Below are 26644 nucleotides of genomic sequence, written 5' to 3'. Positions count from 1 at the left end.
CAGTGTGAAAGGGCCCTTAGGGTGTGAACCGCCCTTTCACACTGGGGCGGTTTGCAGGCGCTGCTGCGCTAATAATAGCGCCGGCAAACCAACCCGAAACAGCCGCTGCTGTCTCTCCAGTGTGAAAGCCCTCGGGGCACGCTGGCAAAATGGGAAAAAAAGTCCTGCTAGCAGCATCTTCGGAGCGGCGAAGGAGCGGAGTATACACCGTTCCTTCACCGCTCCTGTCCATTGAAATCAATGGGACAGAGCGGGTATGGGACAGAGGTGCTTTGCGGTGGTTTTTAACCCTTTCTCGGCCGCTAGTGGGGGTAAAACCGCCCCACTAGCAGCCGAATACCGACGGCAAAGCGCCACTTACAATAGCCCCAGTGTGAAAGGGGCCTAAGGTAAAACATAACCTTAGCCCCGGGGGGGGGGATGATTATCCTCGTCCCCCGTTTTCCCTTGGACTTAAGGTTGGGCACCACCATTGGGCCGTATTGTAATTTTCTCAGTTTAAAGGATATCCTATATTTATAGATATTACTGTTTTAATTTCAGAGCATTTACTCTGGATGATTGGCATAAGCCACGAAACGTGCGTTGAGTAAACATCAAACTGATGCCTAGACAAGTTTGGCTCACCCTGAGCAATTATGTTCATTGAATTTTTATGAATGGGTGAGGGTTTTCATGTAACGTATATACTCGAGTATAAGCCAAGTTTTTCAGCACATTTTTTTGTGCTGAAAGTGCCCCCCTCGGCTTATACCCGAGTCAAGAACTTTTCTGCAGCAAAGAATGACATTTTCCAAACTGACTTTGGGGCCCCGTATCTCGGGGGCCACTTGCTGCTAGGAACCCCAAATTTGGTGTGCAAACCCAGTGGAACTAGCACTACAACATATCCAAGCTGGGTTTCCTAGCATCAAGTGACCCCGAGATACAGGGCTTTGGATATGTTGTAGTGCTAGTTCCACTGGGTTTGCACACCAAATTTGGGTTTCTAGCACCAAGTGGCCTCGAGATACAGGGCCCCAAAGTCGGTCAACTGTTACCATCTGCAGCAATGTCATTTCGGGACCCTTTGGGTCCAGAGACCCCAGATTTTGGCTGCAGCTAGGGGGCATCTAGGAACCCTTAACTACCAAGTTTGAAGTTCTGGGGACCTATGGCTGCAAATGGGCACAGTGAGGCTGCAAATGGGCACAGTGAGGCTGCAAATGGGCATTGTTGACCCTCTTTTCCACTTACAGTAGCTGCACATTTCTCACCCTAGGCTTATACTCGGGTCAATACGTTTTCCCAGTTTTTTGTGGTAAAATTTGGTGCCTCGGCTTATATTCGGGTCGACTTATACTCGAGTATATACGGTCACTGTAATGCTTATTACTGTATGCCTATTATGTTTTACCTTACTCTGTATAACAATTATATATTTATAAAAGTGTATCATATTCTACTGTGTCCTGTATTCACAGATTGACACTCTTTATAGTGTGAATTATTATTAATAAATGATTTTATAATTTTCATTTGTTTAGCAAAAAAATAAAGATGAGCAGAACTTCTCTTTTAAGTGAATTTCAGATTTAAAGAGCTGGTGTTCTGCTGAAATCACCAACAAAACGGACAATATAAAAAAAAAAAAAAAAACAAAACTTTCAGCTATATAACACATCCAATAAAAAAAAATTAAAAATCAATTTAGGCCAGTATGTATTCTGCTACATATTTTTGAACAAAAAAAAAACCCCAATAATCGTATATTGATTGGTCTGCACAAAAGTTATAGCGTCTACAAACTATGGGATATATTTAGGGAATTTTTACTTTTTAAATAGTAATGGCAGCGATTAGCGACTTATAGTGAGGACTGCGATATTGCAGCAGACAATCGGACACTAACTGACACTTTTTTGGGGACCAGTGCTAAAAATATGCACTGACACTGTACTAATGACACTGGCAGGGAAGGGGATATCAGTGGCGATCAAAGGGTTAACTGTGTGCCTAACCAGTGTTTTTTTACAGCGTGGGAGGTGCTTTTACTAGGGGAAGACATGGATCCACGCCCCAGCAGAGACACAGCATCCATGCCTTCCCTACTGACAGAACAGCAACCAGCCTTGTTTACATAGGGAGACTGCTGTTCTGCCTCTGTACTGAACGATCGGACATCGAGTCCACAGTACCCTATGTGAATAATCACAGCACCTGCTACTGTATGTATAACATGATCCTGCACACAGCGGTCGCCCTGTAGCACTAAAACTGCTATAGGGTAGTCGTCTAGTGGTTAATGGATGACCTCTGTCTGCAGTCTGAGAACTGACATTTTCTCTGAAGAAACTACATATCCCACAATCCCTGGATCTCTTTGTCTAGCATTCTGCAGGTGAAAGCTGCATAGTAATTAGATCTGACAGGCACAAGAAGGTAAAGCAATGAAGCTGGAAGAGTGTTTTCATCTCATTAGCTTCCCCACACATGTGATGCAACACAGAGAAAAGGCAAGGTATGGACTGGATGATAAGGGACCCAAAACAAGAATGAATACATGGACATCAGGGAATCAATCACCTATGACACAACAACCTACAGTCACAACATGTGAGCTCATCATTATAAGGTAAGACAAACAGCACAGGGAATACATCTACACCAATACCTAGTAAAGGGAAAAAAAAAAAAATGAAGGTATAAAATGCCTTTCAATCATTCCAGGCAATGGCGTTTTATGGTGAAGAAACGAAGGAAGCATTTACCGTGTTTTGTGCTTGTCGCCAGAACTTTGTACGGAGTTAACTTGAGATCAAGATTCTCTTTCCATAGAAGCTGTAAGACAAAGTTGAATCCACTGAGAATGGCGAACAATTACATCAATGAGGGTACACAATATAGAAAAGAACTCAGATAAACAATCAATTGTATTGTGAAGCCCAACAAAAAGAATTCTGTTATTTGGCCCCATCTGGTCTGTTAAAGCCAAAGTCTCTCTACAGGAGAGGGGCGGAGACAAGACCTGTCACCCTGCATAAGGCAGAGAGAGCAGCAGTGACCGGTCTTTTACAGGAAGCTCCTGCACGGAGGTGTACACTTCCAGCCGCTGCATCTGTAACAAAAAAAAAGGGGGGGGGGTAAAAACATAGCTCAACCACGTGGTTTTACCGCCCCTCAACTGCTAGTGTGAATGAGCCTTAACAGGGGCAGAGATTGCAATGTACAGTGGAGATGGGCTGGGACTATTTAGTTCACCTTAATTCCCGATGCTGTCCACCAAAAAAATATTAAGTGAAGGGAAATCACCCCGATGAAAGCGCAAACATCAATGAAATATTTCGTAGAGTTTAACCGTTCCATTCTATCCCGAACCAAGGTTCATGTTTTAGTGGCTGCTAATGCTAAAGCAACTGCTTCATTTTTAGGTCTTTTTTTTTTTTTTAAATTAGTGTTAAGATCTGCCAATCAAAATTCAGACCTCACTCTTCCCACTGTGTCAGTGGAAGGTAAAGTTGAACTCTGGGCACAAAAATGTTCATTTAAAGTGTAAGTTCACCTTCACAGAAAATCTGTAAGGTGAACTTACACTGGAACCTTTGTCCCCATCCCCCCCGGTCCCGCTAACCTGGAGTCCAGCGATCCCTCGCACTGACACCTCGTATTGCCGCCGTACTGGTCCGGGGATTTGAAATCTCTGTGGCTCTCTCTCCCCTTCGCCCGCGGTGACAGGACGGGCTATGCGGGTTCTGATTGGTCGGCTCTGTCCATGCGATAGTGCTGACTAATTTGAATCTTCCTAAACGTACCTCCTGACGAGGTACATTTTGGAGATTAAGCTGCAGGGGATTTCCAAACCCCGGACCGGTGAGGTGGCGACCCGATGTCTCCTAGCGGGTGATCACCGCGCTCCAGGTCAGCGGGAATGAGGGGTGTGAGGAGGGCGTCCTGTGTAAGCTCCTTTGCTGTTGGACAACTCTTCTGATAATTCTTTTCACTCCTCTGTCTGAAATCTTGCGAGGAGCCCCTGGTCGTGGCCGTTTTATGGTGAAATAATGTTCTTTCCACTTCCAGATTATGGCCCCAACAGTGCTCACTGGATCATTTAAAAGTTTAGAAATCCTTCTGTAACCAATGCCATCAGTATGTTTTGCAACAATAAGGTTGCGTAGGTCTTGAGAGCTCCTTGCTTTTACCCATCATGAGAAGTTTCTTGTGTGACACTTTGGTAATGAGACACCTTTTTATAGGCCATCAGAACTGAACCAGCTGATATTAATTTGCACTGACAAGGGGCAGGATTGCTTTCCAATTACTCTACACTAGATTTCAGCTAGTGTCTTGGCTTTCCGTGCCTTTTTGCACCTCCCTTTCTTCATGTGTTCAATACTTTTTCCCTGTGTCATTCCATTTTATTACACATAACTTCATCTCTGAACTTAATTTGTTTTGGCATCTTTGTATGTATGGATTGTATGGGTTGTTACCGACGTGTGGTGAAAATTTCATGTCAATAGCACCTTTAGAAATATATTTACCCAGAAAAATGGTGACGTGTTCAGTACTTATTTTACCTGCTGTATATAATATTTGGTCAACTTCAGCTTTAATGGAGTCAAGCAAAGGAAACTTTCTTCTTCTGTATTCTAGGTAATGGGCACCAATGGAGTATCTGCTGGAGTAAGATAGACCCTCTTTTAAAGGCCTCAACAGGTAGGCTTAAGCTGGAGGGATCTCACCGGTTGATGTTCTGAAGGAGCAGTCATGTCAGACATAAGTGAGCGATCGAATGGATGAATTGATCGCAGGACAGCTGATGTAGTGCGGCAATTAAAACCTCATCTGCTAATGGTGGTTTGGAGACCAATAACCTCAATCGTCTGGGTGTTAATTGTATTTTTTGCACTGATAAATACAAACAGTTTATTTTCTGCTCAGTGTAAGTAACAGCTCTGTGACAGTGGAGATTAATTCAGATCTCAGGGTTGCCGGGCCTCTCGATCACACACTGTATGGGTACACACAACAATTAAAGGAGCCAGGATAGAACGATGGAAGCCAACACTGCTGTGTATATATATTGTAAATTCCAAGTTTAGAAGTCGTCATTGTATTTCTTGCTTTTCTTCTTAATGAGTCGCCAATGAAGTCTCTGAGTTTACATACTGAGGACAACCTAGGCCAAGATCTTTATGAAGCTGGCTTTCAGCATGTGGGCACAATAATGGTGGCATGGAAAAGGGTCTCTGAAATAAGTCTGGGATTGAAATAACTTAAACTAGCGTATTTATCGGTGTATAACACGCATATTCATTTTAAGACGGAAGGAAAAAAAACGTAATTTTAAATAAGGAACTTTGAAGCAAAATAAGGGTCAGTGCCCATCGGCAGCCTCACCCATTGCCATCAATGCAGCCTGATCAACAATGCCCATCTGCAGCCTCACAAGTGCCATCAATGCAGCCGCCTCACCACTGCCACCAATGCAGCCGCCTCACCACTGCCACCAATGCAGCCGCCTCACCATTGCCACCAATGCAGCCGCCTCACCATTGCCACCAATGCAGCCGCCTCACCATTGCCACCAATGCAGCCGCCTCACCATTGCCACCAATGCAGCCGCCTCACCATTGCCACCAATGCAGCCGCCTCACCATTGCCACCAATGCAGCCGCCTCACCATTGCCACCAATGCAGCCGCCTCACCATTGCCACCAATGCAGCCGCCTCACCATTGCCACCAATGCAGCCGCCTCACCATTGCCACCAATGCAGCCGCCTCACCATTGCCATCAATGCAGCCGCCTCACCATTGCCATCAATGCAGCCGCCTCACCATTGCCATCAGTGAAGCCTGATCGATGCCCATCTGCAGCCTAGAGGGGACAGGGAGGGAGGCGGGACGAGTGCCGACAGATTACATACAGTGAGAATCTCCTATGATAGACAGAACATTGGTCCAATGGCTGCCCAGAAGACGGGACTTCCCTTTACAGAGGCTGCCATGTAAACAGGAGATTCTTACTATATGTAAACTGATGGCGTTTGCCCTGCCCCCTCCCAGGCACCTAATTTTCAGCGTGAAAAGGTGCTTGTTATTCGCCAATAAATACAGTAAATATTATCCGAAGGCGATTACGGATACCCTCTATTTATTCCATATATGTATTAATTTGTCTATTCCTATAGTTAGCTAGACTATTAAAACTCTGATAGTTACTGTTGATAGCTAACCTTATATTATTGTGCTATGAAAACAAACACACTGCTTAGTAACGTTGTCTTTTTTATTTCCCAAGAAAATAGGAAAACGCTAACATGAAAATACTAAAGAAAGATATTACAAAGCATATAGCAACAAGAAACATCAAATATACTCATCGCAAAGCTGTCCTATAGATACGGTATCCTCAGCTGGGCTCTAGATGGTAACAGAGAGAGGTCTCTATCTCAGGCAGCCCTTTTTATACTTCAATCATACACCATTCAGACCCAACCCCATTGCCGGCCCATCTAGGCCTTTGACAAATCAAAGTTTTTACAGGGCAGTCCTCCTCAATATATTATATTTACTGTCCGTCCTGCTGTATTGGCCTCTAGGGGCAGCATTGTCCATATATCATGTTTATATGTCTTGGGTCAATCTTCGATATCTGTTGATCCTTTTGATCTTTGTAACCCACCTTCATCAATCATCTAGGCCGCCATGGCCCTCTTTGAAGCTCGCTTGCATAGCGTTATCACAACAGACGATCAAGAGCCAAGCTTTTGTTCAGCCTTGCATAATCTGATATGCTACAAAGCTTTGATGTGCAACTTGTTACATCCCAGACAGCCCCCAAGAATGCGAAGGTCTGGTATGGCTATCGTTCATATTTCAAACACCTCTTGTATCATGAACTAAAACATATTGCCTTCCAACACTCTCCCCAAAACGGATGTCCTTGCATTCTGTAACATTAACCTCTTAACGACAGCACTTACCGGGTCCTTTAAGAGCATTCTGATGCCGGGGGCGGGATTTCTGATCATGTGACTGCCGTGATCCAGGAGCTTTCCATTAGCTGCCGGGAACTGCGCAGGGTGCGTTCAGTACAGCTCTGTTTATATTCTGGTACGTATATATGAGGTCTCTTGGCATTAAGCCCCACCCGCCAAGAGGCCGCAAATATTTGTACCGCCAGCACAAAGGAGTTAACCTCTTAAAACCCGGCACCTCCTGGCCCTTTAAGAGGTTTCTGATGGCAGGATTTCTGACCATGTGACCGCTGATTGGCTGTCACATGATCAAAAAGCTCCTTATTGCAAGTAGAGATTGGGAACTTTCCATTAGCCGTCAGCAAATGACAGGAGCGTGCAGAGTGCGCGCTCTCAGTACAGCTCTGTTTATATTGTGGTACGTATATATGAGGCCTCTTGGCATGAAGGCCCACCCAGCGAGAGGCTGCATATATATGTGTACCATCAGCATGAAGGGGTTAACTTTCCTTATCCTCCACTGGAAACACCTGAACTCAGTAATTTGGGGGGTTTCCACATACTTTTTGGCCAGATAGCATACACATGTTTGTCCAAATCTCTAAACTGAAACCTTGCGGAACCATCTACACTTCTATACCTTTAACTTTTTTTTTAATCACATGTTATACTTACCTGCTCTGTGTAATGGTTTTGCGCAGAGCAGCCCAGATCCTCCTCTTTACAGCTGGCACTCTTGGCTCCTCCTCCCTGCAGAGTACCCCCAGAGCAAGACACTTGCCAAATAAGGGGGGGGGTTTGGACTCACGCAGGCTCGCTCCCAAGCCTCACTGCCTTCATCCATCCATAGACATGGACAGCAGGCTTTGTCCCCGCCCCCACTCCCTCCTCATAGGATTTCACTGACAGGAGCCAATGGATCCTACTGCTATCAATCTGCCCTGTGAGGTGGGATAGAGCCGAGAAAGCCACTCATCTGTCATATGGTGCCTGGAGTTCAGCTTTAACTATTAATTACTCTCCTAAGCACTCATGTAAAATGTAAGACTGTCATACTGAAAAATGTGCAATGAAAGCTTTGCAGCTTTTTACAATGCATCAAATTATCATCTGGTGCTGAAATCTTGGCACCAATAGCACATGATTTCCCCTAAGGCTGCTTTCACACTGAAAGCGCCGGCCGTTAGTGGTAAAGCTTGTTTTAGTGGTGCTTTACCGCTGTTTAAGAGGCGCTTTTGTGCCACTTTTCGGCCGCTAGTGGGGCGGTTTTAAGTTTCTTATAATCCCTGCAATGTACATAGATCCCCAGAGGGCAGCGTTTTTTTTTATCTCACCAAAAGTGGAGTTACTCTTTAAGAAAGGAAAAAAAGAAAAAAAGTGCAGCCGCATACCTTATCCATCAAGGAAATTATCTGAAGAATAAGCTGATCTTGACGAAGGTCATCTCCATGTTTGAATATAACAGGATATTTCCCTCCATCTTCAGTTCTGAAATACAATTTTGCTGGCATGAGGGCACTCTGCAAATAGAGAAAAAAGGACTGAATTAAAGGGAAACTATAAAATGATCCATTTTATTTAAAGTCTATACAATTTAAAGAGGAGCTTCAGTCAGGTCTGAAAAAACTAAAAGTCAGCAGGAGAACTTCCGGTGGAATTGCCATGGTGATCCGATCTGAAGTGGGAGAGGGTACCTTGTTTTGACAGCACCCCTCCTCCAAAAAAAATAGATAAATATTCCAAATGTAGCAGAGGAAGGGGGCAGGATGAGGAGGAAGAGCAGAACCTCCTTTTGGGTGAAGTTCTGCTTTAAATTAATTTTTTTAGATTTTTTTGTGGTGTGTGTATATATATATATATATATATATATATATATATATATATATATATATATATATATATATATATATATATATATCTTTGTATATAATTATTAGTACAGGGTTTCACCTATGACAAAGGATTACACCATGGGTTTTCTAAAAAAGACAGCACAGCAGAAACCGTTTCCTTTCTGGTGATCTCTCCCAGATTGAAATCCCTGTCTTTCCAGTGAATCATTCTGTTCCATGTGTAATTGCAGTGTGAACATTGAGCTCTGTACAGTATAGTTTGTAAAACATGGAAAAGAATCCCAGAGTTTGATCAATGAGGCTAAAATGAAAATACAAAACATTTACCTGACTGAAAAATAAATTGTATTTTTAGTGTTGAATATAGTAGAGGAATTTTATAAAGAACCACTATAAAATACTAGTGATGCACCGAAACCAAAAATTATCAGCCGAAAATAGGGTTTTTAGCATTGTACCAAAAGAAAACAAAGTGGTGATAATGGCTGCCGAAAACGCCTGCGATTTTACAGCGATTTTAACCTTGCTTAGGGTGTGTTTTTCATAGGTCATTGACAAAAAAATGCATCAAAAAGCAACATGGGTGCATTTTTGATGTGTTCTTGCTGCTTTTTCAATGCATTTTAAAAGCGAGGTGCATCTGCAGCAGACTAGTTCTGAGATGCCATCTTATGACGGCGTGCCGTGATCGCGCAGGGCGCGCTCTTTGATCATGGTGTCTGGAGGACACTGCTGATTACATATTGAGGTAAAGAGCCAATCATCAGCTTTTTTCTACATGATCAGCTGTGTCCAATCACAGCTGACCATGGAGGTCAACAGAAGCCGGTTATCGGCACTCCTTTCCTCATGCTGACAGCATGAGAAGAGCAGAAGAGAGCCGATAACCAGATTCTCTAAAAGGGACATTTGCAATAACAATCAGGGCACTGACTATCAGTGCCGTCCCAACAGTGCCCACCAGTGCTGCCAATCTGTGCCCACAAGCGGCTCCTCATTAGTGTCACCTATCAGTGCCGCCTCATCAGTGCACACCAGTGCCGCCTCATCAGTGCACACCAGTGCCGCCTCATCAGTGCAGCCTATCAGTGCCCATCAGTGCAGCCTAATCAGTGCACACCAGTGCCGCCTTATCAGTGCAGCCCAGTGCCGCTTCATCAGCGCATGAGAAAAATGACCTGTTTGCAAAATTTTATAACAAACTATGAAACAGTTATTCTTCAAAATTTTCGGTCTTTGTTTATTCAGCAAAAAAAAAAAAAAAAAAAAACAGCGCTGATTACATACCACCAAAAGAAAGCTCTATTTGTGTGAACAAAAATGATAAAAATTTAATTTGGGTACAACGTTGCATGACAGCGCAATTCCCATTCCAGTAAGTGTGACAGTGCTGAAAGCTGAAAATTGGCCTGGGCAGGAAGGGGGTAAAAGTGCTCAGCAGTCAAGTGGTTAAAAAGTTAAATACAATTATTAAAAAAAAAACACAAAAAAATCTATTTTCTGTTTCGGCCAAGTGCATCCTAAATTTTTTGGTTTTGGTTCCAAAAACTTTCACCACTATAAAATACAATGGAAATGAAAGAAGAAATAGAAGAAACAATTTGAAAAAATAAAAAAGGCAGACAAAACAATGGGGTGGGGAAGAAAAATAAAGATACTACCATCTACAAAGTAGATAAAAAAAAACTTACTATGTATGGATGAGAAAGAGATTCAAGAACAACAAATAAGAAAAAAAATAAAATAAACACCAACCAACTCTGGACCTTGCAGGCACCACAAGTGCTCATCACTGTTGCTACCATAGACATTATTTTTGGAGTTTTACCACTTCTATGTATTAGACTCGGGTCCCTGGGGTACACTTCTGATGTCTTTGTGTATTTAACCTAACATACTATCTGATGCCAATTCCCCAGATGTAGTATGTGATTTGACATCTAAGCCTCTCTCATAACAAATGGGTATAATACAGAAAGATTATTTGTGAAAGTCAAAAACAATGCAAAGCTTCTATTAAAAGGTATGAAGGTTGCACCTTGAAGAGTGTGGCTTTCTCAGGAATGATGCCTCTGATCTTCACTTGGGGCTCCAGTGGTAGAGGGATCGGTTCAATGTCCAAAAGGTTCATCTTCTCATTGTCTGCCAATAAAGCTTGGAGCCTTTCATTCTGTGAACAGCAACGGAATGATGCATCATATGACCAGAGGCAGGAGACACAGTGATTAGCATGACATTAGCTGAAAGAAGTTCTATGGTCACAGCATACACTTTCATTTCTTAATATCAGCATTGTAATAGTAATGCAAACAATAGTTATATTTGACAATCCAATATATGATTACTTGAAATATCTCCTTTCGTGTTATGAGTGCTGCCTCTCTGCTGGTCATATCTTTTCACAACCTGGATTCCATGCATGCTGTGCAGCTTCTGATTTCTGTCCATTTCTAAGGACTACATATCCCATGGTACATTGCTGCCTGCAAGCAGTGATATCTGTACTGACTCCACCTCCTGAAACTCCTTCTCTCAGCACCTCTGTAGTTCGGAAGGCAGGCTATGTGAAACATGTGACACAGCAGTGCCTATTTAAAGGAGACAGTGACTACATGTCACAGAATTCAAGGTAGTGAACATGTGGAGATCTTCAAAAAGTGAGTTTATAAACTTCAAGATAGCTCAGCTTAAGGCCCCATTAATAAATGCAAAGACATGTCGGGTTTCCCAGCGATTAACTGCGGGAGGCAGCCCCAAAGAAAGCAGTGGTAGGCCAACATCCTCCCACTGTATGCGAGGGGCCGCAATTGCTTTCAATGGGGCTGCCACTCCAGGTAATCTCCAGGATCCCCCACCGGGTCTCCTGCATAATCGCCAACGACCCTTGTGAATGGGTCCTATTAGAAGTAGGCTTGAAATAACTAAAATTCATTATGGAAATCAATATATGGTTTTAAATTTTGATCAAATATACACTTGGAACTGATGAAGAATGTGCTGTGCCTAAGGAGGGATGTGATGTGCTAGAAGCCAGGGGAAGGATATGATGTGATTAGAGGTTAAGGTGCCTAAGGAGTGATGCGCTGTGATCAGGGATCGAGTTGCCTAAGGAGGATTATACTGTACTAGGAGGCTGGGAAAGGATGTGCCATGATCAGGAGTTGAGGTGCCTTAGGAGGGATGTTCTGTGAGCAGGGATTGAGGTGCCTAAGGAGGCATGTGCTGTGCTAGATGGCTGAGGAAGGATGTGCTGTGATCAGGGGTTGAGGTGCCTAAGGAGGCATGTGCTGTGATCAGGGGTTGGGGCGCCTAAGGAGGCATGTGCTGCGATCAGGGGTTGAGGTGCCTAAGGAGGCATGTGCTGCGATCAGGGGTTGAGGTGCCTAAGGAGGCATGTGCTGCGATCAGGGGTTGAGGTGCCTAAGGAGGCATGTGCTGCGATCAGGGGTTGAGGTGCCTAAGGAGGCATGTGCTGCGATCAGGGGTTGAGGTGCCTAAGGAGGCATGTGCTGCGATCAGGGGTTGAGGTGCCTAAGGAGGCATGTGCTGCGATCAGGGGTTGAGGTGCCTAAGGAGGCATGTGCTGTGATCAGGGGTTGAGGTGCCTAAGGAGGCATGTGCTGTGATTAGGGGTTGAGGTGCCTAAGGAGGCATGTGCTGAGATCAGGGGTTGAGATGTCTAAGGAGGCATGTGCTATGCTAGGTGGCCGAGGAAAAATGTGCTGAGCTAGAAGACAGAGGAAGGATATGATGTGATTAGAGGTTTAGGTGCCTAAGGAGAGATGCACTGTGATCAGAGGTTGCGTTGCCTAAGGAGGGGATGTGCTGCCCTAGGTGGTCAAGAAAGGATGTGCTGCGATCAGGGGTTGAGTTGCCTAAGGTGGATTGTGCTGTGAGTGGGGAATGAAGTGGCTGGAGAAGGATGCACAGTAAGTAGGTGGTGACTAAGATTAGAAGGGATGTGCTCTGTGAGGATGATGGAGAAGAATACTTTGTTAGCGGGGGGTGAAGTGGCTGGAGGAGGGAAGCACTGTGAGCATGCGGTAGACAGGAACGTGCTGTGAGTGGGGGATGAGATGGCCAGGAAGGAATGTGCTGTGAGCAGGGCATAGGGTGAGGTGGGTGAGCAGGGTGTAGGGTGAGGTGAGTGGGCAGGGATGCATGGTGGTGAGGTGGTGTGGCCAGGATAGGATGTGTGCGGTGGGGGGTTAGTGACATGGTCTGGGGATATGTGTTGGCAGCGGGGGGAAAGGTGAGGTAAGGTGGCCAGGAGCAGATCTGAATTGAACAAGCTGAAGTTAGAAGCTGATTGGTTTCTATGCACAACTGCACCAGATTTTGCACTCTCCGGTTTTAGTAAATCAGCCCTTAGGTCATGTAGGCCTGCAAAGAAGAAAGCGATAAGAAGACCAGATGGCGGAGGACCGCCACAGACAGACAGCAGAGCAGTCTCTTACCTTTTTTTTCCTGTTTCCACTTTCACGCTGCACTGCCTTCATGAGATGAACCAGTCTATCTACAAAGGTCTGCTGTGTCGCCAGCAGGGAACGCATCACTCGCACAGACTTATCGCCCTGAGCCAGAGAAGAGAGAGCGGGAATGAGGTCTTTACGCTTATTACTCGATGTACACGTTATCTGCTTGTTGGGAGACGACAGATCTGTTCTCCTTCAAGAGACGGCACTATGCTCAGAATAGAAGACATGCAGCATCATGGGCAGTGGACAATTATTCATTAATGGTGGCTGTTTAATGCAGGAATGTGGCATTATCAGCATGGAGCAGGCAGCTAAAGCTGGAACATTGCATTAGTGACAATACAACTCTGCGGACTATTCCTAAATCCTCAGCAGTTCTATCTTTATCACACTCTTGTAATCTAGAATTCCTTAAAGAAAAACCAGAGCTTTGCCCATGAAGTTACAGGATCAGGATCAGTTACAGGATCAGGTTTACTTAAAATGCCAGCCCCTGCGGCAAAAACAGTACGTCCGGGTATAGGTGACCTTGTGACTCCCTTTGATTCCTCCTGTGACAGACCCAACCAGGACAGAGTCTTTTGGAGAGGATTAGGGGGGCAAGCCTCCAACCCACTGATTATGGCCCATGGAGAGAGCAGATCATTCTCCAATCATGGACAACCACGTAATGGACACTGAGAGCGAGGCTTGGATTGATGCTCTGAAGAACAATAAGGCTTCCCATTTGGAGTGAATGGAAAGGTGTAATATTTAATCTTGTACAGGTTAATGGTCAGAGGAAATATGGTGGCCTTCCTGCAGACTGGGTTGGAGAGACGACTTCTCATGGGACAGAAATATTTATCAACAATATCCCTCAAGAAATCGGAAAAGGTGGAATGAATTTATTTTCATAGATTACTGGAACATTGTATGAGTTTGTTTCCTAGACTGTTACCGGACAGTCTGAGGGGGGAGGGATCACGGTTTGTTATTTGCTTATTGTGTACCTCCTAAATGTGAATTCCCATTGTTAACCTCCTTCCGCCCGACGGCTACAGCGCGGGCCTTAATGGCCAGGAATGCATCAATGTACATCCTCCCGAGATCGGGCCGCCTGCGTGCCCCTTAGCATGTGATCAGATATCAGCCAATGATAGCTGATTACATGGTGTAAACATAAGAACGGAAACCGGCTTTTTTTTCCTCACGTTGACAGCGTTGGGAGAAAAAAAAAAAAAAAAAAGCCGTTCACCGTCTTCTGTCAGGGACATCGGTCCCAAACAGCGAGAGCCACTGCTGCCTACCAGTGCCCATTAGTGCCTCATCACCAGTGCCGCCCACCAGTGCCTCATCACCAGTGCCGCCCACCAGTGCCTCATCACCAGTGCCGCCCACCAGTGCCTCATCACCAGTGCCTCATCACCAGTGCCGCCCACCAGTGCCGCCCACCAGTGCCGCCCACCAGTGCCGCCCACCAGTGCCGCCCACCAGTGCCGCCCACCAGTGCCGCCCACCAGTGCCGCCCACCAGTGGCGCCCACCAGTGCCGCCCATCAGTGGCGCCTACCAGTGCCGCCCATCAGTGGCGCCTACCAGTGCCGCCCATCAGTGTCGCCTACCAGTGCCGCCCATCAGTGTCGCCTACCAGTGCCGCCCATCAGTGTCGCCTACCAGTGCCGCCCATCAGTGTCGCCTACCAGTGCCGCCCATCAGTGTCGCCTACCAGTGCCGCCCATCAGTGTCGCCTACCAGTGCCGCCCATCAGTGTCGCCCATCAGTGCCCCTCAGTACCGCCCATCAGTGCCCCTCAGTACCGCCCATCAGTGCCCCTCAGTACCGCCCATCAGTGCCCCTCAGTACCGCCCATCAGTGCCCCTCAGTACCGCCCATTAGTGTCGCCTTAGTGCCCATTAGTGTCGCCTTATCAGTGCCCATTATTGCCGCCTTATCAGTGCCTATCAGTGCAGCCTCATCAGCGCACATCAATGGAGAAAAATTACCTGTTTTCAAAATTTCAAAAAAACTATGAAAACTTTTTTTTCAAAATTTTCGGTCTTTTTTCATTTTTTTTTTTTTAACAAAAATAAAAGCCCAGTGGTGATTAAATACCACCAAAAGAAAGCTCTATTTGTGTGAAAAAAGGAGAAAAATTTCATTTGGGTACAGTGTAGCATGACCGCGCAATTGTCATTCAAAGAGTGACAGCGCTGAAAGCTGAAAATTGGTCTGGGCAGGAAGGGGGTTAAAGTCCCCAGTAAGCAAGTGGTTAATTGAGTCACCTATTGTTTCTGTCTGTGGCTAAAGTGCCGTAAGCCCAAAAAATAAATAAAAACGCTGACATTCGGCCCGTTTGTATGTTGGACGAGCAACCTGGAAAACCAGCAGCCAAGCTACTACCAATCAGCACTCTCAGCCAATGGCAGAGAGCGCTGATCGGAGTGTTCTGGCAGGGGGAGTGGGGGCTCAGCAGGGAGATCGACTTTGCATAGTTAGCACAGCTAATGGGATGAGCAGGAACCAGGCAGGGCAAAACATAAGCAGAAAAACTTTAGCTTTAAAGTATAACCAAAGGCAAATTTTTTTGGGGGGATAGAGTGCAGAGAGATTAGAGCCACTGTCAGGTTTCTATCGCTGCCTGTGTGATTCTCCCTATTTGTCACATTTATAGATATTGCCGACAGTAGCGAAAGTAAAAGAAAGTTTCCGGTTGTCCCCAGATCAGGAATAGAAGAAAAATCTTCCAATGGCTACAGTAGTTCTAGTGACAACCAGAGAGTTCCTCACTTTGCAGGGATTTCCTCTCACTTCCTGTTTTGGTTATGGGATAGAAAGTGAAGAGAAATCTCCCCAATGGGACACAGATGGTAAAAAAATAAATAAAAAAACAAAACAAAAAAAAAAAAAAAAAAAAAAAAAAAACCTGACAGGGGTTATAACACTCCAAAATTGAAAAAAGTTTTGCCTTTAGTTCTACTTTAACAATGTAAAGCTCTGGAAAACGGGTAAATGTTATCCGGCACTGACTGACACTGATTACTTCCAGGGATGACAGCTCGGCCGAGAATCACTGACAGGATCCATCAGATCACATTACCTTCAGCAGTGCCTGGCTGAACCTCCTCATGACATTTAGATACATCTCATGAGTGCGCGGGTCCCTCAGCTGGGTGTCCTGGTCCTCACATTCCACTATTACATACCTGAGACACAAATAACATCATTTGTAAGTATGCAAAGAGGGTCGCAAAATTTCTACAACACAGGCGTTTTTTTTTCTTATTTAGGCTATGTTTCCACGCGACTTGGGACTGAAAAGTCGCATGACAAGTCGTACCCCATGATTTCCAATGAGTACCGTCCATATCTGTGCGACTTCAAGTTGCAGCGACTTCAAAGTAGTCCCTGCACTACTTTGGTCCCACTTTGATGCAACTTGAGGTCCATAGAACTCAAGTCGTGGCAAAAAAATCGCGGTAAAATCGCGGCAAAAAATTGCTGCAAAATTGCGCGATTTTGGGGACGCAATAGTGGAAACATAGCCTTAGTGAATAATGCAGCAACTAGAGCAGCTACAGGGCAGTCCGCTTCTCAAAATATTCCTCCACTTCACACTCAAATATTATCTAAAGAGGGAAAGAAAGAACATAAACCATCATTGAGCTCAATCCTATTGAAGACCCAAAATAGGGTGGCCTGTGAGAAATAGTCTTTTATTCGTTTGTGCGGTTGCTTTCTAATATTTCAAGTTTCAATAGAGTATTTTGGCATTATTCAAATAAAAAATTTCAAAAAGGAAAATATTCTAATGAAACTGTAAAAAAAACAAAAAAGAAACTAAACAATTAAAGAATAAGCCAGAGTTGCTGTGAGTTTTCCCATTTGTAAAATTGCTTTCTGATTTTTTTGTACAGCATTAGAATATTTTTCCTTTTACAACATTTAAGTAAAGAAAAGAAATATGTTAATGTAAGTAAAAAATAATTAGAAAGCAATTGTACAAAGAAATTAACACACAAGCAAAAAAGCAAGTTTTTTTTTTTTTTTTGTCATGTAATTGCTTTCTGATATTTTAGGTTACATACATAAAAAAAAAATTTGCCTTTATTCAAAAGGACAATATTCTAATAAAAAAAATTGAAAGCAATTACACAAATGGAAGAAGAAAATAAAAAGGCAAGAGTTTTTTTTATTTATAAGTTTGCTTTTGAATTTCTAACTTTTTATCTTTTTTAGCATAATGAAGATTTTAAACAACAATCAGGATCATCATTTTCCATAGAACCAATCTCCATTGACTGTTTAACCGGTTGCATACTGCCCCACACAGATATACTTCTGCAGGGCGGCCGCTCTGTGCTGGATCACGTATCTCATATGTTATCCGGCTCTTCTGGGTAAGGGGGCGTGCCTGCAAATGTCCGCTGCCCCCTGCTGTCCTGTGATTCGTTACAGCACATGCCGGTCCAGCGGGTCCCCGGCCAATGATTTATGGGCGAGACCTACCGATTGAAGGAGCTGTTTTATAGCAGAAAGTAGAAAATATTTTTTTTTTTTTTAATTTTCAGTCTTTTTTCCTTTATACATTAAAAAAAAAAAAAAAAAACACCAAAAGAAAGTTCTATGTGTGTGAAAAAAATTATATAAACCTTGTTTTGGTACAGGGTTACATGGCCGTGCAATTATCAGTTAAATTAACGCAGTGGTAAGAAAACAAAAAACTCATCATGAAGGGGGTAAAATTTGCGGAGCTCGAGTGGTTAATCGCAATCACAAAAAGAAAGAGTAGATGACCCAATGTGAAAACTGACTTTGTTGACTTTTCACAAGGAACTCTATGGGGGGGAGATTTACTAAAACTGGAGCACACAGAATCTTGTGCAGCTGTGCACAGTAGCCAATCAGCTTCTAACTTCACCTCATTCAACAAAGGGCAATAAAACCTGGAAGCGGATTTGTTTCTATGCACTGCACCAGATTTTGCACTCTCCAGTTTTTATTAATTAACCCCCCCCCCCCCATATGTCATGTTTTATGGCAGCTGTTCCTAAGCAGAGACACTGTATATAGGTGTGGTAAAAACACGTCTTAACTATGGCGTTTTACTACCCCCTTCTCCAAACCGCCAATGTAAATGAGCCCTTACTGTCCCGAGCCCCCAATAAGGCTGCTTTCACACTGGTGCCCTTTGCCATAGACTTCCATTACATCTTGTGATTGTGGTGCACTTTCTGAAACGGATCAGCGTGAAAGCAGCCTAGGAGTTGTTAAGCCTTTTATAGGTACTAATATGCCCATTGCAAAAGCTATCATGCTCATTTATAGGTGTTGTTTAACCACTTGACCTCTGGAAGATTTTACCCCCTTTATGACCTGAGCATTTTACATTTAGGACTTCGCTGTTTTAACTGGTAAATTATGCGCTCATGCACCGTTGTATCCAAACAAAATGTACATGATTTTTTTTCCCCCCACAAATAGAGCTTTCTTTTGTTGGTATTTGATCACCTCTGGTATTTTTATTTTTTGCTATATAAATAAAAAAAAAAAAAAAAAAAAAAAAAAAGGCAGAAAATTAACCACTTCCCATCCAGGCCATTTCTGACACTTCGCTCCTACATGTAAAAATATCGACTTTTTTTGCTAAGAAATTACTTAGATCCCTCAAACATACATTTTTTTAGCAGAAACCCTACAGAATAAAATGGTGGGTGCTGCAGTTTTTTTTATGCCACATGGTATTTGCGCAGTGGTTTTTAAAACACAATTTTTGGGGGGAAAAAAACCCTTTCATGAATTAAAAAAAAAAAACAGTAAATTTATCCCAATTTTTTTTTGTATAATGTGAAGTATGATTATATTATGCTAAGTAAACAGATAACCAACATGTCACGCTTTAAAATTCCGTCTGCCCGCGGAATGGCGGGAAACTACGGTGCCTTTATTCTCCATAGGCGATGCTTTAGACGCCTTTAAAGGTTACCAGTTTACAGTTGCACAGGAGGTCTGGTGCTAGAATTATTATTCTCGCTCTGACATTCACAACAATACCTCACATGTGTGGGTGCGATCACCGTTTAAGTATGCATGCGGGAGAAACCTATGCTTTCACATTTGCGCATAAGCACGGTGGGACGGGGGCGCTTTAAAAAAACAAAAAAACTTATTATCATTTATTTAATACAAATTTTTTTTATTTATTTTTAATTTTCACACTTTTTTTTCCTTTTTTGTACTAACTTTATTGCTATCACAAGGGATGAACAACATCCTTTGTGACAGCATGGGCCATGACAGGTCCTATAAAAGGAGTCCATATCTTTCCTCTGGCCTCCCATTCAGCCGATCAGACACAGATCGGTCTGATCGGCTGCTCTCCTGGCTGCCGGTGGCCAAGTAAAGAAAGTTGCAGAACCGTAAGTGACCACATAACGCGTCGCTCCCGGTTTTCAGGGGGACAGGAAGAGGGCAATGACGTCAGTTCCTCTCTCTCTCTCTCTGTACAGGGCAGCCTCGCTGCATCGCTCCCGACATCCGCGATGGGACCGGAGAACCCGGAAGAGGCGGCGGTGGGAGGGGGGGGGCTGGTAATGGGACCCCCTTCCGCCACCTGCAAAAGTGATTGAGTGGCTAATTAGTCACTCGGATCACTTCTGTATGAAAGAGAATTGCCAGTTGCAAAGAATGATACCGGGATGATGCCTGTAGGTGCAGCCATCATCCCGGTAGAACCACCGAAACCCAAGGATGTCCATGTACATACCTTGGGTGGCAAGTGGTTAAAAAAAAATAAAAATATTTTTTTACTTTCTGCCATAAAACATATCCAATGAAAAAAGAGAGGATCAAGGTCAATGGATTGCCATCCCTGGGCATGCGCTTCCCTGGTTTGAGGTCACAGCCCACAGGTTGAGCACCCCTGGTGTATACAGAGCTGTCAGCAGGTCAGTAAAGGTCTACACATGAGTCATCAATAAGGCCCCTTTCACACTGGGGCGGTTTGCAGGCGTTATTGCGCTAAAAATACCGCCTGCAAACCGCCCCTAAACAGCCTCTGCTGTTTGTTCAGTGTGAAAGCCCGAGGGCTTTCAACCTGAAGCGGTGCGCTGGCAGGAGAAGAAAAAATCTCCTGCAAGCCCATCTTTGGAGTGGTGAAGGAGCGGTGTATTCACCGCTCCTAACCCGCCCTTGCCCATTGAAATCAATGGGACAGCGCGGCTATACCACGGCAATACCGCGGCTATAGCCGTGCTGTACGAGTGATTTTAACCATTTTTCGTCCGCCAGCGGGGGGTTAAAACCGCACCGCTAGCGGCTGAATACCGCGGTAAAACAGCGCTAAAAATAGCGTTGTTTTACCGCCGACGCCCCCTACCACCCCAGTGTGAAAAGGGGCCTAAATGTGTATTGTATCAAGGAGCTTCAAGGGAACCGTTGTGAGGACTTTCTAATTAAAATTACCATGCCCTGTTTTGTGTGTGTGTGTATGTGTGTATGTATGTACTTAATATATTTTTGGGTTAAATCATGAGAGGTGGGCCTACTTACTGTTTTCTGTATCTCAAAAGACCAACGTCTGTTGTCTGCATAGTGAATAAGTTACACTATTGTCATTGAGGTGAGGAGCAGACGTTGTGTCTCCACCTGATCATAAGTCCATGAAATGCTAATTTAGGCTAAGATCACAGTGGGCTGACTGTTTTACATCAAGAGATAGACCTAACGAAGGTAATCATGTTTCAGACAGAGAGGTACAGAAGAGAGTCTAATTCTTATGTGAGAAGCATGATGACCAACTAGACTTGAAATTACCACCAATCAGAATTTGATGCAACTCTGGACCAATGACAAGGTTCCAAGGGAGAGTAGAACCTGGATGGCTGGGAATAGGGGCAGAGGGGGGGGGTATAAAAGCAGTACAGAGAGCTACACACCCTCTCTTCCTCTCGGTGTGTCCTGCCCAGGCAAGCATGGTCACGTAAGGGCTGTATTATCTTATGTCTCTTTTCTTTTCTCTAACTTTTGCTATGCTAGGATTTGCCTTAATACCTTTATAGCATGTGTATGTCAATTGTAACCATATCTCCTTTTTGCATTAATTATGTTTGTAGACTGGCAACACTGTATTTGTAACATCATTATATTTGGTAATATCCGATTATTCTAACGTTTCTTTTCTGTATAAATAAATTTGATCTTTGTATTTTAGCACCATTATCATTCCTTATTGATTTCATGGGTTATAGCTGCAATACTAGTATCGGTGATACTAGTTCAAGTTTCAATAGAGTATTTTGGCATTATTCAAATAAAAAATTAGATACTAGTATCGGTGCTGATAACGAGAATTTGCCCGAGTACTTGTACTCGGGCACATGCTCTCGATGCTTCAGCCGATACCTTTCACATGCAGAGTCTCCCGGAAGTCAGTGGGCGGAGAAGGCGGAGCAGAGCGTGAGTCCTGGCACAGGGAGAGGGAGTCCTTGCAACTGAGGGTAAGTTTATGGGGCAGGGGTGTGGGTCGCAGCCGCATGTCCCGCCCATCAGAATCGGTGACCCGGGCCATCAGAATCGTTAACGGAAGTGACAGCCCGAGTCTCCATCAGACTGTACACCGCGACGCTCATCTTAGCACACCCTGCACTCGGTCTAAGTAAGCCTGCAGTTACAAGGCGGCAGCGGACATCTTGTTACACCCAGCCCATATAGTTCACTAACTATATGGGCTGGGTGTAACAAGATGTCCACTGCTGCATTCTGACTAGGCTTACTGAGGTCGAGTGCAGGGTGTATCAAGATGGGCTCTTGTATACTCTACTCTTTATCGATTTAATTTTATCATGCCAGGCTGCCAGCAATTATCAGTGCTGCACTTCAGCTCCACTGCCTACCAATCAATTCGACCTATCATTGCCCATAAGTGCCACCTATCAGCGCTGCAAATCAGTGCCCATCAGTCAGTGCCACATACCAGTGCCAGCCATCAGTGCCGCATATCAGTGTCCATCAGTAAGTGCCACATATCAGTGCCCATAAGTGCCACCCATCATTGCTGCAAACCATTGCTTATCAGTCAGTGCCACCTATCAGTGTTGCGAATCAGTGCCCTTCAGTCTTTATAATTATAAAAAAGATATTGTTAGTCTGTATTGCGCTTTGAAAACCGTCACTTGACATTAAAAAAAAAAGTATCGGTAATCGGTATCGGCGAGTACTTAAAAAAAGTGGTATCGGTGCAACCCTAGTTCATTCATACATAGATAAAAGGTTTTAATCACTTATGTTATGTATTATTCAGCGTATAAGTGAGGTAGGTAAAAATCGCCATAACAGTATACACCAGTATATTGGGAAAAAAATACGAGCAGTCAATGATTGTATACACGCCAGTGTAAGCAGTCTCTATCTGTATATTGCAAGCAGTCAGTAGCTTTATACACACCAGTACAAGTAGTTGGCCAGCGTGGAGTTCTTGCAGGCCCGGGAGATGAGGAAGGTGCACAGATCTTGCTGGAAAGATGAGGAATACACATTAATACGGGAAAATGTGGCACCGGCATAATCAGGAACAGCACAATAGCTAGACAAAGCTGCTCTGTAAAGGGCAAACAAAGGTTATCCGCTCCAAATAATTGAGCACGCTGACACCTACAGGTCAGGCTGTTTTTCAGCTCCACATTCAGTAAACAAAAACAAAATTAAAGAAACATTACTTGCCATTTCAAAGTGCAAACTATTCCTGTATAAGACTTTAGGCCTAAAAGGAATCCTTTATTAAAGTGGAAGTCCATGCAAAATCTAAAATCCCTGCATCTATAGACACCAGGGATCCAACAGGAACCTCTCTATCCCTGTAAAGAAAAGAGGAGTACACTGTACATACCTTTTTTGGGAGCCGATCTGATCCGCTCCGACCCGATCTCCAGCGGCGGAAGCTCTGCAGAGGACACGGCCGATAATGGCTGTGAAATAATTGGGAAGTGACGTCATCCATAGAGTTACTATGGGGTTTCCGTTGTCCTCCGTCTCCTCTGCTCCGGCCTCCACAGAGAAGCCGTGACTGACAGCTCAGCGTGGGATCCGCTCAGATCGGCTCCCAAAAAGGTATGTATACTTATTTTTTCTTTACAGGGATAGAGAGGTTTGTGTTAGACCCCTGGTGTCTATAGAGGCAGGGATTTTAGATTCCACTTTAAAATACAAGGTAATGTAAAAAAATATTGGCACCCCTTCATTTCTGTCAGATAATACATCACTGCGCCCTGAAAATTGTTGCAATTACAAATTGTTTAGTCATTCTCATGTTTATTTCTTTTGTTTATATTGAAAAAAAAAAAAAGCGGAGAAAGAAAAAGCCAAATCTGACACTTTACACGCTAAACTACGAAAATAGACTGGACAAAATTATTGGTACCCTTAATTTAATATTTGGTAGTGCACCCCTTGGAAAAAATAAGTGAAATCAATCGCTTCCTGTAACCATCAATGAGTTTCTTACATCTATCTACTGGACACAGACTTTGCAGAGGAAGAACAGATTATGGAGGGAGAAAAGAAAAGCAGGACAAACTCTGCTGCCAGGAAGACACTAAAGAGTTAAACTTACAAGAATAGTGTCTTATCTTATCTCCCGGATATGCTTTCCTTTCTCCATCATAGGCAGCCTGTGAACTTCAACACTGTAAAGCAGGGGTAGGTAACCTGGGGCCCTCCAGCTGTTGCAGAACTACAAGTCCCATCATGCCTCTGTAAGTAATTATAACTGCCAGCCTTGCAATGCCTCATGGGAAATATAGTTCCACAACAGCTGGAGGGCCCCAGGTTGCCTACCCCTGCTGTAAAGCTTCTGTCAGCCTTCCTCTCTATCTGAGCCAAGACATACAATCATTGCTGCAAATGTAAATTTTTTAAAGGATATCTAAAGATTTATTTCTTTTTTTAACCACTTCCGGACCACCTGCCGCTGTTTTACTGCGGCAGGCTGGCTCCCCTGGGCAAAACGACATTACCTTACGTCGCTTTGCCATTTGGCCACTAGGGGGCGCGCCGCCGGAGGCTCGCCACTGATGCGTGTGCCCAGCGGGTGCAATGAACGCTGGGCACCTGCGATCGCTCATGACAGAGCAAGAACCGGGATCTGTGTGTGTAGACAGAGCAAGAACCGGGATCTGTGTGTGTAAACACACAGATCCCGGTTCTCTCAGGGGAGAAGAGACTGATCGTGTGTTCATACTGATTACGAACACCGATCTGTCATCTCTCCTAGTCAGTTCATCCCCCCCAGAGTTAGAACACAGAGGGAGAACACAGTTAACCCCTTGTTCACCTAGCGTTAACCCATTCACTGCCAGTGACATTTATACAGTAATCATTGCATTTTTATAGCACCGATAGCTGTATAATTGTCACTGGTCCCAAAAAGGTGTCAAAAGTGTCCGATGTGTCCGCCGCAATATCGTAGTCCCGATAAAAATCAAAAATCGGGTAGTTGAACTGTATAAAACAGTAAAAAGGGATATAAAAAGATATCCAAGGAATTAAGAATGCCAAATCAGCAGTGTTCAAACTCTAATCAAGAAGTGGAAAAAGAGGGGTTCTGTTGAAACCAAACCACAGTCAGGTAGACCAACTAAAATTTCAGCCACAACTGCCAGAAAAATTGTTTGGGATGCAAAGAAAAAATAGGATTTTTATAACAGCTTATCTATAAAATCCTTTTCTTGGAGTACATCATGGGACACAGAGCACCACAGTAATTACTATGTGGGTATATAGGCACCTTCAGGTTAAGAACACTGGTATACCCAATACAGGAAGTTCACTCCCTACATAACCCCTCCTCCTTCCAGGAGTAGTTTTTGTAGCAAAGCAATATACCTAAACCCCAATAGAGGGGAGGGACCTCAGTGTTCCATGATGTACTCCAAGAAAAGGATTTTACAGGTAAGCTGTTATAAAAATCCTATTTTCTTTATCGTACATCATGGGACACAGAGCACTATAGTAATCACTATGTGGAACGTTCCATAGCAATGCTATTTGAGGGGAGGGAGAGACAACCCGTAGGGCACCCCCAGACTTGAGGACCTATACTGCTGCCTGCAACACACTGCGCCTGAAGGTGATATTCTCATGCCTGCTCACATCCACCTGATAAAATTTGGTGAATGTATGTACTGAAGACCAAGTTGCGGGCTTACAGATCTGAGCCATGGAGGCCTGGTGACGCACTGACCAAGAAGCACTAACCGCCCTGGTAGAGTGTGCTTTGACTTGGAAAGGTGGAATCTTACCTCTTAAATCATAGGTCTGAATTATACCTTGTCGAATCCACTTAGTGACAGTGGATTTCGACAATACCTGTCCTTTAAGACCCTCTGGCAGTACAAATAAGACATCAGTCTTCCGGATCTAAGCAGTCGTCTTTAAATAGATTTTGACCGCTCTCACCACATCAAGACAATGTAGTGACTTCTCTTCCCTGGAACATGGTTTTGGAAAAAACGATGGCAGGATAATATCTTGGTTGAGGTAAAAACCTGAGACCACTTTTGGCAAAAAATCTGGACGAGGGCGCAGCACCACTCTGTCCTCATGAATAATCAAGTATGGCTCTTTACAAGAAAGAGCAGCCAATTCCGAAACCCTCCTTGCTGAGGATATAGCAACCAAGAACACCAACTTCCTTGTCAGAAGGACTAAGGGAATATGTTGTATCGGTTCAAATGGCTGTTTTTTTTAACACTGACAAAACTAAGTTCAAGTCCCAAGGGTTCAAAGGTGATCTAACTCGCGGATTAATCCGCATCACCCCTTGCATAAAACCCCGGGACTAAAGAATGTGTAGAAAGCGGTCTTAGAAATAAGACCGATAAGGTTGAGACTTGGCCCTTAATAGCACTCAAGGCCAACTTCCTCTCTACCCCTAATTGTAGAAAGGCAAGAATTCTGCCTATGATATATCTCCGAGGGTGCCAACACTTGGATTCACACCAGGAAACATAAGCCCTTCAGACTCTAATATATAGTTCTGGAAGCTGGCTTCCTTGCATCAAGGTAGAGATAGAGATAACTGACCTGGAAAGCCCACGTTTCTTCAGAAAGTGGGTTTCAATAGCCAAGCCGTTAAATTTAGCGTTCGTAAGGTAGGATGTTACATCGGTCCCTGTGAGAGCAGGTCTGGCCGTAGTGGAAGGGACCATGGATCCTACACCACCATCTTTAAGATTTCTGCATACCAGGACCTTCTGGGCCATGCTGGGGCTACCAGAATTATTGGCTTTCTTTCCAGCTTGATCCTGCAAAGAAGTTGTGGCAGCAACTGAATAGGGGGAATGCATAAATCAGTGAGAACTGATCCCACGGGGTCACC

General features: G+C 44.1%; 1 protein-coding gene across 2 annotated transcripts in view; it reads right to left on the bottom strand.

Annotated features, from left to right (window-relative positions):
- Nucleotides 1-26644, bottom strand: part of PIK3C3 (phosphatidylinositol 3-kinase catalytic subunit type 3) — a 311657-nt gene that overhangs the window by 180731 nt on the left and 104282 nt on the right. For both annotated transcript variants that reach the window (XM_073618729.1, XM_073618740.1), the window contains 6 exons: nt 22715-22782; nt 16370-16475; nt 13271-13387; nt 10852-10983; nt 8352-8480; nt 2751-2820 (listed from right to left, as the gene is read on the bottom strand). In XM_073618729.1, the coding sequence (XP_073474830.1) occupies nt 2751-2820; nt 8352-8480; nt 10852-10983; nt 13271-13387; nt 16370-16475; nt 22715-22782 (622 nt within the window). The remainder of the gene's footprint in view (nt 1-2750; nt 2821-8351; nt 8481-10851; nt 10984-13270; nt 13388-16369; nt 16476-22714; nt 22783-26644) is intronic.

Source organism: Aquarana catesbeiana, linkage group LG01 (assembly GCF_042186555.1).
Source record: "Aquarana catesbeiana isolate 2022-GZ linkage group LG01, ASM4218655v1, whole genome shotgun sequence".
NCBI lineage: Eukaryota > Metazoa > Chordata > Amphibia > Anura > Ranidae > Aquarana > Aquarana catesbeiana.
Note: the sequence above shows the minus strand (reverse complement) of the source record. Positions and strands in the feature narration are given on the sequence as shown.